We start from the raw sequence: 17,032 nt of genomic DNA on the forward strand, positions 1-17,032 counted from the left end.
TAATTACCATTGTAATCATAAAGTAATTATAGTCCAGAAAAATATAATTGTTACTTTTTAAATTTATAGACTTAAATTACTTTACTTGAATTGTATTGAAATTTTTTTTAATTACTGTAATGGTAATCATACTTTTTATGGCTGTAATTCCCGTAATTATGTTTAAAATATTTTTAATCAAATAATTTATTAAACCACTTTGTTTCAATTGTAATAAAAAATTTAATAATTACATTTACTGTAATTGTAATCATACTCTTTATGTATATGATTCCCGCAAATATGCTTAAAATACTTTTAATCAAATCATTTCTAAAATTACTTTAATTCGTTGAATTTGAAAATTTTAAAAATTACATTTACTGTAATTGTAATCTTATTTTTTGTGTCTATGATTACAGACAAATAATTCAAATATTTTAAATTAAATAATCTATTTCCAAAACTACTTTACTTCGTTGTAATAAAAGACTTAAAATTATATTTACTGTAATTTTATGTCTATGATTATTGCAAATATAATTAAAATATTTCTAATTAAGTAATCTAATTTCTAAAATTACTTTACTTCTACTTGAATTTAAAAATTTTAAAAATTACGTTTACTGTAATTGTAATCTTATTTTTTGTGTCTATGGTTACTAAAAAAATAATTCAAATTAAAGTAATTGTAATCATACTTTTATGTCTATGATTACAGAAAATATAATTAAAATACTTAAAATTAAGTAATCTAATTTTTAAAATTACTTTACTTCATTGTAATTATAAATTTAGAAAATTACAACTAAAGTAATCGTAATCATACTTGTAATGATTACAATTATATTAAAATTTTTTAAAACTAACATAACAATCTTAAGTCTGAATATCTATGTATATAAAATATAATTACTATGAGAACTAGTAATCAATGTAATCGTAATCATACTTTTAATGATTACAATGAACTTAAAATATTTTACATTAAGTAATTTCTAAATACTCGCAAGCAAGCTAAACAATCTTAAATCTCATTACCCATGAATATAAAATATAATTAATGTATTTATTAGTAATCAAAATGTAATCGTAATCCTAAAAAATTAAACTTATAGTGCTTTAAAGGAAGGACTTCCAGGACTAATATTATTCTTATTAATATTTTTTGGATATCTGCCTCAATTATGTATATATTTCGATACAGCTGACACTCTAAAAAAAACATTGTCAACTACCATGTAAGAATATAATAAATCCTATTTTTAATTTTTTTGAACTAAGACTGCAGACGCCGATCTGCTCTCCGTCGCTTTCTACTCAACTATAATGGAATTAGTATGTAGGGCCGTAGATTTTTGGCGTAATATTTCTAGATATTCGACAGAAAACTGAGAATTCGGTGACAAATATGTTACGAGGAAGTCTTATTCTATCAAGAATAAGTTCGTTGAAATTTTTTTTTGTAAAAGTTTATTAATTTTAATTCATATTTCACAGAACTTTTAATTCTTAAATATCTTTTGTTTTTTTTTTCTTTTTTTACCATTTATTAAATTAAAGATTTGCCAATCTTTTAGTTAAAGTTTGTGCTTCTTTAACACGAAAATAAAAAGTATCATTTCTAAGCGCAATAATATAGTAATCCTAGGCACACCCTAACGCATAAATAAATTAATTTGTTAACGTTTGATGTATCAAATGACATTAACGTGTCTTCTATAGATATGTAAATCTGAATTGAATAGTAAAGATGTCAGTGTCAATATTAATGTTATGCATATAAATGCCGCTTTACACACATACATATTTATGAGTATACATACATATGTATGTATGTGTAAATCAGTAAGATAGCCTTAATTTTTCATTAAATAAAATTTGATATTTTGCCATTCATCAGTTTATGCAATACAAGCCTTCCCAACATTGTTGTTTGACATGGCTTAACTGCTTTGCGAGTCAGATTGTCAATATGGTGATTTTTGATCTTCGTCAGAGAACCCTAAGTTCTTTGAGGGCTGTGCTTCAAAATTTTCGTTACAGTGGTGAGATTTAAGATATTCGTGGTTAAAATGTGAGAGCTCAATTTGAAAAATTACGCAAAAATCGGAACTAAGTTTGTTTATTGCTCTTAGAAATCTAAACAACAATTTTTGTGAAATATTTTCTTCTCGAATAGCTAACTTCCTTCCATCTATATTGTTCTCCTAAAGCCTGTTTAGCTTCAAAACGCCCTAAAAGTTGTTCGAAAATAGTTTGATTGCGTTTTTTCGCGCTTCAAAAAATGTGTTACCCACTGTAATATATTCAATTTTTGGACAAATTTATACAAATTTATGTATCAAATACATCTTAAGCAATCATTACAAGATAATTCATCTTCTCAACATTTTCGAAACAACTTATTGTTATTTTAATGATTTTTTTATTTTTATATAAATACGTCTGTATGAATTCATAGAAAATTAACTCGTTTTCCAGGCTGTACAAAACTAATTAATTCTAGCGCAGAAATGAATAATGAAGTGATTCAAATTTCGTAGAATTATAGGTTCTGGAAGAGTGAGTTCTGATAAACATGTCTGTACTTGCAGATACATATCTATCTTCACCTAAACTGCAAAACAACGTATCATCAAAAAATCGAAATTGAGTTTTTTATTGCTTACGATTCATTACATATATGTAGCGTAAAATTTTCAGCTGCCGCTGTCAGATATAACCAATATATAACCATTTGTTAACTATTATATAAGGTATGTATAACCATTTTATAACCAAAACTCAATTTTTTTCAATATGAGTGATTTCTATTATATCGTTTTTCCTTCGCCTGTAAACTTGTGAAAAGTGATGTTACGTTATTTTGCATTTTAGGTGACGATATAAACACTTGCTAAAGGTCTCAATAAATATTTTATTGTTCAACAGCGGTTTCCACTTCCCGTTGACAGCTCAATTGCTTTGCTGCTCTCATATTTTGGCAACATAAATTGAATAAAATATACTCATGTTTATAAGTGTTGATATTTATCTATAAATGTGTGACACATTTTTTGCTTGCATTTCATTGCAACAACAAGACTACAAACATTATCTAAGTTTTGGTGCAAATTCATATATACATAAGTATGTATACATATTTTATATAAATAATGTGTTTACCGTTGTGTCCATCATATGTTTGCTTAGTTATTGATTAAAATTATAGCTTTTTTGCATTACTGCTGTTTGCTGATAACTCATCGCTAATTGAAAGCAACATGACGTCATCACTTCTATACTGTTTATTATTAACTTAAAATTGTTTGCCTTTTGTCCGTTTACAGAAACCCCCTTTCGACACTGGAACACTTTTGTACTTTTCTTATCTTTGCGTGGAATGGTTAATTAGTTCACATTTTTCATTCATTTCATTTTTTTCATTGAGTAGTTTCTTTGAACGACATCTGATATTACTGTGTAAAACGATAAAAGTACGTTTTACGATATTTTGAGCAGGTGGCTTTGAAGGAATACATTCTTTCACCATTACTGTTTTAATATAACTTTGAAATTATATTTTGTGGCTTCTGACTGTTATTTACAAACAAACTCAGTTTCTAAACTTTCCTGTTTTTCTTTGCTAACAGAAATATCCTCGTAAGAGAAATTAGAATTTTTATCCCTGCGTCAGAGTTCTAAAAAATATTTAGGGCATGGCTATTAGGACATCCACAACTGTATTAGAAGTCAAAAAGAGAGACGGAAAATTAGTTACGTTCCCAAAACAGTGATTTTTACGTAACTAAAACGCATTTGAATCTTTATTTGGTCAAGAAGTGTCCCGTTCTATACCCCAATAGAAAGTTACAGAAAACGATTCTTCCAGTTCTATTGTAAATATTCGAGCTAGTTGTTCTTTACCTATTGGAATAAAAATCATAGTTTTGGTGTTGTTGAATATATTTGCTCTACCAAAATCGTTGTAGCGGTTCCTGAGATATCGCTCCGGAATTTTTTTAATTGCTTTCGATATTAGTTTTTGTGAAATTTGGTTGATTTATTCAACGTTAACTTCGGCTGCACTGAAGTTACCCTTCGTAGGTGTATTTTTTATAGCGAAAAACGGTTTAATGAAGGATCTCTATTTGGATTTTGATTCATCAGTTTGCATGACAGCTATAAGCTATTGTCGTCCGATCTGAACAATCGCGCAGACAATAATCTTCGCCAATCTTTTTGGAAATACCTCGTCAAATGAAAAGGCTTGCAAGGACTTGAGTATGATCACCCTGTTTGTAAGCCAGCTATATGGTATTGTGGTTCGATAAATGATCAGCTTTTTGAGAAGAGAACGTGTGCAAAATTTTGGATCAACATCTCAAAAACTGAGGTCCCCATTCGGGTATACTATTGTGGACAAAAAATATTTTGGCGTGAAAACACATTCGTCGAACTATTTTTGTTAGGTTGATATGACTGTCAGTGACATCTGTACCAAATACCACATCAAAACAATCATTACTGTTTAGTATATGCTTGTTTTTCTAAATAAAGTGCATTCGGCGATCTTTACGATGAGTCAAATTATTCAAAAAAAAAAGTTCCAATAAATTTCAAAGAGGGTCAAAAATTCGTTGACAACGAACCACGTCCAGGACGGTCATCATCATCAAATGATGATCTCAATAAAATAAAAGAATTGGTGGTTGAGAATCGACGATTATTAGTCACAGATCTTACTGGCTTCGTTGGAATATCGAAAGGATCAGTGAAACCCATTTTGAAAGATCAATCGGGCAATGAAAGACGAAAGGCGATTCGTACCAAAATCATTAAATTTTTGCGAAAAAAGCGTCGCTTTAACGTATCAACGTACATATATGGCGAAATCGACTCAGCTTGTCATGCTGTTCATTTATACAATATAAAGGATCTCCGACACTTCTTCTGGGTGTTACGAACTTCGTTGCAAATAGAAGCGAGCAGTAGGTAAGGCAGCACTCAAGTATACTGAAAGACTGGTTTGCTATAGACTAATGTGGAATGTATTGAGGTGAACATGATCAGGATATATTTATTTATTGACTTTTCGGAGTTCGTGCAGACGTTTTTCTAGGACATAATTGTGTATATGTATATTTAGCTGGGGAAATGTTGTACTCAGTTTTAAACTTCTCGAACTAAAGTATTTAAATTGAAGATCCTTATGAAAAATCGCTCCGTCAAATAGCTAACTCTCAACATTTTTGGTATAGAGACTAACAGAGCTGAGTGAAAGCTAGCAAACGTCATTGTAACAAATAATAGAAGTTTTTAATTCAAACTACTAGTATATAACTAGTGTGAGTGACTGTGTCTATTCTTCTAACTTATTGAATACTTTCATATATAAAAACTTTGTATTCCAGGTACAAAATCGAACTCGTTAGTTCGGGCGAGCTTTGATTAAAATCATTTGTTCGCCATTCTTCTCTTTTTCTGCGTTCTTCAAAAAATTATATTTTCACGCTATTGACAAGGTCTTACAGCGGACATGGTATTTTCTGAGATGAAAGCGCTTTTACTATTATAATACAATATTGAGTGATCTCTCCTTTCTATCGTTTAATTGAATTCCTTACTATAGCTACTGCAGTGTAAAATATTTAAATATATGTACATATATTGTTAAATCAATGTGTTTGTATATATTATATACATATGTATAAGCACCAAGTTGGGCGATTATTATTAATTGAAGAACAAAACAACAGGTACAACTCGGTGACAGGCCTCCAAGTAGGGTTGTATAAAATATTGACAAAACAATAATTCATTTCTTCCTCATGCCATACGAATGTGCTTAAGGGTATATAATATACTCCACACTGATAGTATGTATGGAAATATGCCTGTATGTACGATAAAAGCACATTATCATAAGGGAATTTTGCTTGAAGAAAACCAAAAAAAAAACGTAAAATCGAAGGGATCTAATTTTCTCTTGATGGTGAGTAAGTCTAAACCTACATATCGTCACCTAATATACAAAACAACGTATCATCATAAAAATCGAAAATGATTCACTACATTACATATATGAAGTAATATGTTTTGAGCTTCCGGTGCCAGATATAACCAGTAGATAAGCAATACATAACCGTTTTATAACCGAAACTAAAATTTTGTTTCAATATGAGTGGTCTCTATTATATCGTTTTTCCTTCGCCTGTAAACTGAGGAAAAAAGATGTTACGTTATTTTGTATTTTAGGTGACGATATGTATGTTTGTACGTAGGCTCTTATGTTAATTTAATTACATATATGTAAAATCATGTGTGGCCAAAATAGCAACGCACTGATGTCACACTCGAAGTGTTACCAACAGTTGTAATAAATTTAATGGCGTTTGTGTTTATAGCCGAAATTCAGACTAAAATTCAAATTTGTATTAGAAATAAAATGATAATTACTTTACGCATAAGTATGGTCTACAACGTGCCACACATAACAACTGTAATGGCCGTCCATAATAATGGTCTATCTGTTGAAGTGCTCCTTAAATGGTCGACTAATTGACGCATTGACATAATTCGTGCAAAACTTCAATTTTGACTGTTCGTCGGCTGAATACAGACAAAAGCAATGTAAAGGTAAGAGTGGTTCAAGTTCGGACGGAGCGGGAAATTAAATGCGCATACATTTTATATATATGAAAAATCAGATACTATGAAATGTCAGATATTATAGAATTTTTATATTAAGAACCTAGTATGAAGCAAAATTGATATCAACTTACATCGCTTCATGAGCAAGATAGATGGTGGGGCTGAGCTCAAGGGTAAGGCTGAGCTCAGGCTACTACCGGGGTCACAGTTGGCGTATAGTGGACGGCCTATGCTAAATAGGTTAGCTGCGAATAGTAATACGCAGTAAACGACCAAGAGCTAAAGGAGAGAAGGCTTAGCTGAAAATGCCTCATACGCCCAATGAATCTCCGGCGAAGAGGCGAACAGATGCCGCCTTTAAATAAGCGTGCACAACCCCAACCGGGGTGGCACCGATGGAGAATCTATCGACGGGAGGGAGGCAACAAAGCGACGTGGGGTCAGCGGCCAGCACATAACGTGCACATATGTCAACGAAAACCCTGGGCGAGGGCCCGTCAGAATTAAGGCCAGTAAGATTCTGATTATGGTGTACTGGAAACCCGGAATGGATCAGGTTGACGAGAAAAGTTAAAATCCGGGTAACTATCTGTCTTTCCGTCCATCCTTTCGTCCATGAAAGCTTTCGCTTGAGTAAAAATTGAGATATTACGAGTTCGTAAATGGGCATAATCGTACCATAGGCTGGTGAGAGCAACATTCTGTCACTTCAGTAGGTAAGAGTAACATCTCACCGAAATGGCTGGCAGGCTAATACTGTTCTCATCTGCGACTCGTTAAAACCCTGGCAAGTCTTCAAGTACGTTCAATGCACGCCATATTTTTGTCCGTACAGGTTCAGTTGAGACGAATTCCTGATTAGAACTTCCACGTCGATGGTTAGGTTAGATTAGACGGCTGATCAAAGTTTGCTATATGTACTCCTCTGTGAAGCCATAGAAAAGAAAAACTCCCGTGTTCGAACTTATAAATTAGCAAAATGCTTAGTAGTCAAAACAAATTTGCACAGGCGTTTAATTTCCACTCCCGCCAGTTCGGTGGGATGTCTGAAGGTATGCGCTCCCAAGTCCCCAAACGCAGGGCAGACAAGAAGGAAGTTTTGAGTTGTGTACACCTCATATTCTTCCATACAGCTTCTGCAAATGGCGTCTGGTAAGATTCTCAACCTTACGGCATGGACGCCAATAGGGCAATGGCCTGTTAAAAACCCACAACTAGGGAGAGGCTAGCCAAACTGAGGGCAAAGAGATCGCTAGACTCAAGGCTAGTATCCTCTCTCTGCTATCTGAGTGAATGATCACTTCTCTGAAGGAGGCTGTACTCCGGAGTAGCAGATCTACTGCTATCTTAATGGATCGATGGTATAGAACTCGAAAATGTGAAATCTTTTTGTTACTTGGGCAATATCAGCAAACGGAGTCTCAAAAAGAAACGTCACCAATCGTATAAAGAAGCAAGCTTTCGGCGCACTTAAAGCGATCAATAGCTCCATCATTTGCTCCCCCGAGAAGCCATAGAAAATTCATGTTTATCGGTCCATTGTTTGAAACTAATGGGCTGAGCCCCGTTTGCGCAGTATTACACCCAAAACTAATAAACTTTGGTGCAACATGTTGCATGGCTATAAAAACAGAAAATACTTGTAGTTGTTGTACATATGTATTGTTGTACTAGTAATATAAACAAACGTAAACAAATCGAATCAAATATAAAGAATTTTTGCAATAACTTTTATAAATAGCTGTGATGGAATGCTGTTTTGCACCACACAATTATATACCATATGTGTATATACAAGCATGTATGAGTGTATATGTATGTAAATATGTACATATCAGCAGAATAATTAATATACATAATTCAATAAATTCATATCGAAAGCCGTGTCATACAATCGGTTGACGTGCTTCTTATACTTAATTCGCTTGGTTGGACGTAGATGGGCCGCTAGCCTATTTATATGGTACTCCCCATTACCGTTGTGCGCGTAAGGCAATTAAAAAATGCTTATAAACAAAAAGCAAAAACAAGCTGCAATAAATATTATTAAAGTCTTATTCTTTTCACAGACACAGACACAAGTATGTACATATGTATATTTCAAACAAAATGCATCATTCTTTGCATTCCACGCTTTGCTCTATCATTTTAATTATATTTAATTAAATTTTTTTTATTTGTTAATATCAGATATTTTATATTTCAATACCAAATAGTTGTTTGCCAATTGTTGAACACAGACAGATCTCTAAACGAATATCGAACATTCGGCTCGCAATCAAAAATATTGTCAAAAAATGATGAATAAATTCCTGAATCTAACATTTAAATTTTATTTAATTTCGAATGTTTTTTATATGTTAATATCAGATTTTTCATATTACCAAATATATACCCAATATATAACCAATATATATATACCAAATAAATAAATTACCAAATAATATATATTTTTTTAATTTATGTCTTTGCAGTCGGAATCAGTTTGTCACAAATGCAACGAAATCATCACGAAACGCATCATAACCGCGCTCGGCAAGACTTGGCATCCAGAGCATTTTGCCTGCAAGGACTGCAACACACCCATCGAGGAGGCCACATTTAATATACAGGATGGTGAGCCAGTGTGCTCCAAATGTTTTCTGAAAAACTACTCAGGCACCTGTCACGGCTGTAAGCAACCCATTTTGGAGGTGAGTAGAAATACCCTAATTTATCGTGAAAAGTTATTGACATAGAGGAAAAGAATGTAAATGAATGTAGAAATTGCTACCCTAGTCCATTTTTACTCAAACCACTTTTACGAGTAGATTAAAAGAAAACAGAAAATTTCCTTAATAGTTGAGATAAACTTTTTTCGATGGGTGTTTTGTACCGTATTCTGATGGCTTATAGATGGAGCTAAAAACCCTTTTTATTTTAAGATTATGTTAGGTTGTGAGGTTAATCCTCGCGCCAGCTGCAAACATTAGTTCATTTTAATACTCCTAAGGCCTTAAAAATGTATTCTCACATCCTCATAGATCTACGAAGCGTTTTGAGTTTATCACAAGTTTGTTTATATCAATCCCAACCACTTTGATAGATTCACCGAAAGTTTGTCTATCTATCTATCTTTATTCCGAGATATTTCAGTCTTACCGCTATAAATTTTAATTGTTCGCCTAAGATCAGGTCTCTAAACTAACATCGATCATTCAGCTCGCAATAAAAAATATCGTAAAAAATGCTGATAAAGTCCCTGAAATGTCACTAAGCGGTCAGAAAACGGAAGTTTATAGATGGCTTATAACATAAAATAAACTGATCGCATTGATTACTAGAGAGATTAAAAGAGATCACTCAAAGATCAGAAATCGGAAGTATATAGGTGACTTAGCGCATGCAATAAATTTGTCGAATTGATTACTTGAGAAATCATGGGAGGCATCACTAAGGGATTAGAAGTATATGAGAAGATTTAAACCATCAAATAAGCTGATCGATGATATGACAGATAGATGATTCATACCATAAACATAAACTAATGGGATCAATTATATGAGAGATCATTATATACAATCGATCGAAGAAGTGTATTAAATAGAAAGCTCGTATAGGTGACTTAGACCATAAAATAAATCGATCGTATCGATGGCTTAACATATCATGAGAGAGATGTGAGAAATGATCAGAAAATGGAAATATAAATGATTTAGACCATTATCATATACTGATCGGTTCAATGACTTAAGAGATCATGAGAGAGATCACTAAACGATCAGAAAATGGAAATATAAATGATTTAGATCATAAACATAAAATAATCGGATTGATTACTTAAGAGATCATGTCTGGCAGAATTATAGCCTCGTTTCTTGAACGGATAATGGACAAGCTGTGGTTTGGTCACTTATGGTAGACGGTCCCAGTGGTAGACACCAGCTTCTCAACTAGGAATTGGTCAAAGAGAATTGTAAATGTTTTGTGGATATCGCAATATGTCTGTTTCTGTTTAGAAAACGTAATGAATTTAGTGTATTCTCTGGCAAAAGGGCATATAAAATAATAAAGGGACCAAACATTTATACATGACTAGATAATAAGAGCAATAAGAATGGTGTCAACAAAATTCTCCTTAGTAACCAACAATTCAGACATACATACATCATATACCCAAACTGCGCTTCAAATAAAGGAATAAATTTGTAATGAGAAATACAAGTTCATCCAGGATTGGTGCTTTCTCTCGATTGAAAAAGGATCTAATTAGATTTGAATTTCAATTCGTTTTTTTAAGAAATACGTTCAATGTTTCTAAATTCCTCTTTTCTCAACACTGAATCCTTAAAGATGTTTAAAACTGAGAGAAATATTCGTGGCTCAACCTCAACCTGGATGCTTTCTCTTAGTTGAAAAAGTGAATAATAGCATTTTGTTTTCTTGCACTTTGGATAGTGGGAATCCAACCTCAATTAGATTTTTTTTAAGAAATATATTCAAAGTTTCTAAATTTCTCTGCTCTCAACAGTGAATCTTATTTCAAAGCATAAATGAGGCCTCCAGCTCATTTTCAATTAATATCAGAAGGTTCTTGCAAACAGCGGTTGCAATTATAAGGGCAATTACCATACAGACCTAATTTTTGTCTTGAAAAAAAACGGAGTTAACTATAAATTCGTAGATACCCTCCTCAACTCATTATCTTATGAGCCGTTGCTCTTGTTATACTCTCAAACAATGTTGCTAACGAGAGTATTATAGTTTTGTTCAATTTGTTTTAAGTCCTAAAACTAAAAGAGTTATAGGGTTATATATGTGGAGTTCTGGTTTATTAATATATGTACGTCTGGGCGACGTGGTAACTGCCATGCTTAGCAAATTTAATAACTTATATGCTTATTTAGGTAATCGACAAGCATCAGGTGAAATATGTAATGCATTATGATAGCTTAATTAATGTATGAAAGAGAGAAAGAAGTGCTGTAACTCATAGGATAACAATGTAAAGTAGAATGTAGGAAACCTTTAGTTGTACTAGCATAAATGACATTAACCTATTGATGCTTGAATTAAAAATTTTAAAGATATGTTTAATGTCGCCACATATATACCAAAGTGATGATTTCTCCGTTGCAAGCTGTAACTTGAAAAAAAATAAATGAAACTTGGTATTCCTTGGCTCCACTTAAGTTCGAAGATTCGGCCCACTGCCACGCCGACAAAATGGCGGAAACTTATAAAGTGTCATACTAAGCCATAAATAAAGATATTAAAAGTGAAATTTGGCAACATAATTGTTTTGGAAAAGTGGGCACTAACATATCTCGCTATTATAGCTTGTCAACCAAAATTACAGAGTCGTTTTCTTAAGGTTTTCCATATACATTTCAAAAATGGAAGAAATTAATAACCACCTCCCATACAAAGGTTATGTTCAAAATCACTAAAAGTGCGTTAACCGACTAACAAAAAACGTCAGAAACACTAAATTTTACGGAAGAAGTGGCCCAGGCTTTTTTTTTAAATTGAAAATGGGCGTGGCATTCTTAGACAAATGACATGTTATGGGTGAAATCGGTTCAAAAAACGCCTTATATAACGCTATTTTGAATTTTTGTCTTGAAAAAAAAACATTAGGAGTTAACTAAAACTTTACAAAAATACGATACCCTCTCGATTATCACTTTACTCATTATCTTATGAGCCCGAACTTAGCTTCTTACTTGTTTTATAAATAAACTCTGGCTCCATACATATTTGCTACATTTTATTTCACTTAAAGCATAAATCTGCCTTCCACTTATTAACCTTTTGACCCTAATTACCTCGACAAAGAAGTTGAACTCATAAACATGCTTTGTCTTCTCTACGTCAAACTAATTGCAGCTAAGCTCAAGTAAAAATACTAAGGCAAAGGAACTACGCGTTAAATTCGGCATATTAAAGCCGAAATGTAGTAAGTGCTCGTGTTGTTTGGCTGTGTGTGTGTGATTGTGAGATTAAGCGCTTAGCTCACGCAATTAAATTTATTGAGATTGAAGATCTTTTGTTCTGCAGAAGTTTGACTCATCGCTCAAAATAAAGAATATTCAAAGAATATTAATTTTTTTTTTTAAATTTTGCAAAACGTGTAGACCAATTTTGAATGGAAAGTTTTGGAGATTTTTTGGCTAATTAGCGAATCGGCTTACTTGTTATTATTTCGGGTAAACTTGTATTTTTTTGTCGCTCAACATATTGTATCATTAATCTTAAAGCAATAAAGTTTATACAAGTAACAAGTAAAAATGAGCCTCTGGTCCATATTTGTTGGCTGCTGTCAAAGAAAATACAATTGAAAAGTCGCTTTAAAGCTTTTTCACCGTCCCTAAGAGGGATATATGGTGGTGGGCGTTAATGAATAATCCAGAATGTATTTAAACTGTCGCAGATGCGCGCAAAATGAGTTATTTGGTAACTCAGCCGCAAATGATTCATTAAAAAATTTCTTAAATAAAGGTTGATATGGAAAAATAACCAAAAATTACCAAACAAAATTTATTTATTTTTTTCAATTTCATGTGACTACTTTTTCATTTTTTTTTTGTTATTTTTTTGTTATTACAAAATTAAAGTCATGTTTATTTTGAGTAGAAAACATCATGCTTTCTTCAAACAAAACAGGCAAACACGCAACAATTTCAAGTAACACAAAAAGTCTCCAACCCACACGGCTGGCTATGTGTGTGTGTGCGCCTACACCTTTTTCTTGTAAAACACTCGAGAAGAAAGTTGAAAAGATATGAGAGATGACTTCGAGAGTCAAAAAGCCAATCTTACTGACAACATGGTACTCAACGGAACTAAATAAATATGCTGCGCATGCGCACAAGTGCCATCATACGCATAAAGCTATAAAATCACACGCACACAGACACGCTCATAGATACATATCTACATACATACATACATATGTACATATATAGCAATCAGACCAACAAAACGCCCAAACAAATAGTTTGTAATAAAAAACAGGTAAGGAAGGGCTAAGTTCGGGTGTCACCGAACATTTTATATTCTCGCATGGTAAAGTGATAATCGAGATTTCATAATACGTCATTTACATATTTTTCAAATACCGTATTTTTGTAAAGTTTTATTCCGCTATCATCATTGGTTCCTAATGTTTATACTCGTATTATACAGAGAAGGCATCAGATGGAATTCAAAATAGCTTTATATTGGAAGAAGGCGTGGTTGCGAACCGATTTCACCCATATTTCGTACATGTCATCAGAGTGTTAAGAAAATATTATATACCGAATTTCATTGAAATCGGTCTAGTAGCTCCTGAGATATGGTTCTTGGTCCATAAGTGGGCGGCGCCACGCCCATTTTCAATTTTTAAAAAAAGCCTGGGTGCAGCTTTCTTCTGCCACTTCTTCCGTAAAATTTAGTGTTTCTGACGTTTTTTGTTAGTCGGTTAACGCACTTTTAGTGATTTTGAACATAACCTTTGTATGGGAGGTGAGCGTGGTTATTATCCGATTTCTTCCATTTTTGAACTGTATATGGAAATACCTGAAGAAAACGACTCTGTAGACTTTGGTTGAAAAATTTCACTTTAATATCTTTATTTATGGCTTAGTTATGACACTTTATAGGTTTCGGTTTCCGTCATTTTGTGGGCGTGGCAGTGGGCCGATTTTGCCCATCTTCGAACTTAACCTTCTTATGGAGCCAAGGAATACGTGTACCAAGTTTCATCATGATATCTCAATTTTTAATCAAGTTACAGCTTGCACGGACGGACGGACGGACAGACGGACGGACGGACAGACGGACGGACGGACAGACGGACGGACGGACAGACAGACATCCGGATTTCCACTCTACTCGTCGCCCTGATCACTTTGGTATATATAACCTTATATCTGACTCTTTTAGTTTTAGGACTTACAAACAACCGTTATGTGAACAAAACTATAATACTCTCGTTAGCAACATTGTTGCGAGAGTATAAAAATATGGAAAATAAATCAAATATTTTACACGCAGATTTCGGTTTAAATAGGCAAAAGACAGTGCTGAGCAAAAAACTATGCACACATAACTATTTTTAGTTTGGTACTATAGTAGTACTCAAGTTTAATATTAGTCTAGGCCCTTTACTGTAAATGATACCTCTTTTAAATGATACCTAAGGTTCTCCTGAATTTCTGCTGAAGCCATGCGCATACTAATTCGGAATAAGCAAAACGCACGAAACCGAGTTCTATCATTCCCTTGATAGTCGGATCTACGTAAACGGAACGCTCCTTAATATGTATCTGGCTAAGGGCTGTCAACTTGGCCTTCCTATTACTTCGGGGATGTTTTCTGTTGAGATAATTTTATATCTTGATAACGTTTTTATAGCCGATAATACCCTCAATAATCGTGACATATAGTCGAGAGTTTTCTGTATACATTTTGATATACAGCAAAAATGTTTTCTATTGGAAATGACAACTCTTCTAACCTTAAAATGTTTTAAAAAGGATTATCATACAATCTTTTTAATCCAGCTTGGCAAGTAGATGTATCCATTTGTCAAATAACGGCAAGATCTAAGGTTAACTGCGTAGATACATTAGAGTTAACTGCGTAGGTTTCAATATTGTCTCTGCCCACATACCCGCGTGGGTTGGGTAGAAGTCGCTGTATGAGAGGGACGGTGTTTGCTATTCCTACGACAGTCCAGTCAAGGAGTGACAGCTCGGCAGAGTTCTATCGCTATAACAATAACGTGCGGTAAGCTACTTTCCGGATGGATCAAAGCTTTCGAATATTGGTAGGGTTATACTATCCTAAACCCTCTATCAACTTCAGTTTCAGACCTCCTAACTACTATAACCTTTTCCAAGATTACCATTAAGGTAGCGGTAGGTTTAATGCTCCGGATTGCAGTCTTCTTCAGAGAAGGAACTATCCACTCTGATAGTAGGGCAGCGATACTAGCCTTCAGCTCACTAACCGTGCGTTCAGGAAAGCCTAACTTGCAGCTCTGAGAGTATTCGACACAGTATTCGCCGGAGGAAGCAAAGGAAGAGGAAGACCTCCACTTCGTTGGAAAGACCAGGTGGAAAAGAAACTGGCTACACATGGAATCTCCAAATGGCGCCAAACAGCGAAAAGGAAGAACGACTGGCGCGCTGTTGTAAACTCGGCTATAACCGCGTAAGTGGTGCCAACGCCAATAAAGAAGAAGAAGAACCTTCTTATTAATGTTTTCAAGTCACTTTGTGATAAAACTAGTATGGCCGTAGCGGAATCGCTAGTAACTGCAAAGCTGTCCAGTAAGCAAGAAAAGGTACACTAATTTCACTCTCAGTAGTGTGCGGACGGGTCGTTTCTCCGCGCTCCTCGAGTGTTCAGATAGTGTGCTTCGCGTGATCTTGGCCTGCTATCTTCGGTTCTTGTCGCTAAATCTCTTTGGTCCAAGATCGATCGCAGGAGGTCCAGTAAGCTCTTTGCTCTCAGTAAAGCAAGCTTCTGCCTAGTTTTTTGGTTCTGTTAGATCATTGCCGCATCGGAATTCACGCTAAGGTTGAGAATCTTACCGGAAGCTGCAGAAGTTGTATGGAAGTGGAAAAGGTGGAAATAGCTCTACAATTCTGCCCCGCGTTTGTGTGATCAAGGCTTGGGAGCTTGTACTTTCAGATATCCCAATGAGCTGGTGGGAATAGAAATTGAACGCCTAACTAAATTTGTATTACTTCAAAGCCCTTTGCCGACTTGAAATATCGAAAACAGTAGTTCTGTAGCCATAGATTTAAGTACTTCATTATATTTATATCAGCTTTGATTAATCCATTTTTTATATCGGTAGAGTTTAGTAGAGAGTTCAAATGTGTGTTAAAAATTCTTTTTTCGTGAAAGTTATACTTGAGAGTAAAAGTTTTTCATGAATCAAAATACAATTTTTGAAGTGTCCTCAATAACATCGCCACCACTGTTCAAACACCAGAAAAAAATAAAAAATAAAAAACTTGAGATAGAAAGATAAGTGTGTGCAAGATGCAAGCAAAAACAAAAAATTAAAATAAACTGTGTGTAAATAAAATCACAAGCCAGTCTGTCTGACGCAACGCGGTAAAACGAGAAATAAAATAAAATGAACAAAAGAATACAATAATCAATAAAAAATAAGAGCCAGCGGAACTTAATTATGAAGTTATGCGATTAATAAGATTGAAGTGAATCGAAGTGGAATGACAGCGGTGGAGAGATTCAAAATCAAGCCCAAAGCAAAGCTTAAACGACAATAAATCGAAACTGAAAGTTATTGCATTAACGAAGTGTTTGAGGGGCTTTTCGAAAGGGCAAACAAGATAAGACACGAGTGTCAAAAGTGCAGAAGTGCATGTAAATAAAAATAGAAATCAGAAAAATAAATAAGATCAGGAAAATATCT

At 33.8% G+C, this 17,032-nt stretch overlaps 2 protein-coding genes across 12 annotated transcripts in view; one reads left to right on the forward strand and one right to left on the reverse strand.

Annotated features, from left to right (window-relative positions):
- The window catches only part of LOC126758062 (uncharacterized), a 60,865-nt gene that overhangs the window by 27,397 nt on the left and 16,436 nt on the right, over nucleotides 1–17,032 (reverse strand). The window lies entirely within an intron of this gene.
- Nucleotides 1–17,032, forward strand: part of LOC126758063 (transforming growth factor beta-1-induced transcript 1 protein) — a 40,064-nt gene that overhangs the window by 14,203 nt on the left and 8,829 nt on the right. For 10 of the 11 annotated variants that reach the window (XM_050472060.1, XM_050472062.1, XM_050472061.1 and 7 more), the window contains exon 3: nucleotides 9,090–9,308. In XM_050472060.1, the coding sequence (XP_050328017.1) occupies nucleotides 9,090–9,308 (219 nt within the window). Of the gene's footprint in view, nucleotides 1–9,077; nucleotides 9,309–17,032 lie in introns of those variants that run through there. The other variant, XM_050472058.1, reaches the window with a different exon arrangement.

The sequence above is a fragment of the Bactrocera neohumeralis genome, chromosome 5, assembly GCF_024586455.1.
Source record: "Bactrocera neohumeralis isolate Rockhampton chromosome 5, APGP_CSIRO_Bneo_wtdbg2-racon-allhic-juicebox.fasta_v2, whole genome shotgun sequence".
In the NCBI taxonomy this organism is placed as follows: Eukaryota; Metazoa; Arthropoda; class Insecta; order Diptera; family Tephritidae; genus Bactrocera; species Bactrocera neohumeralis.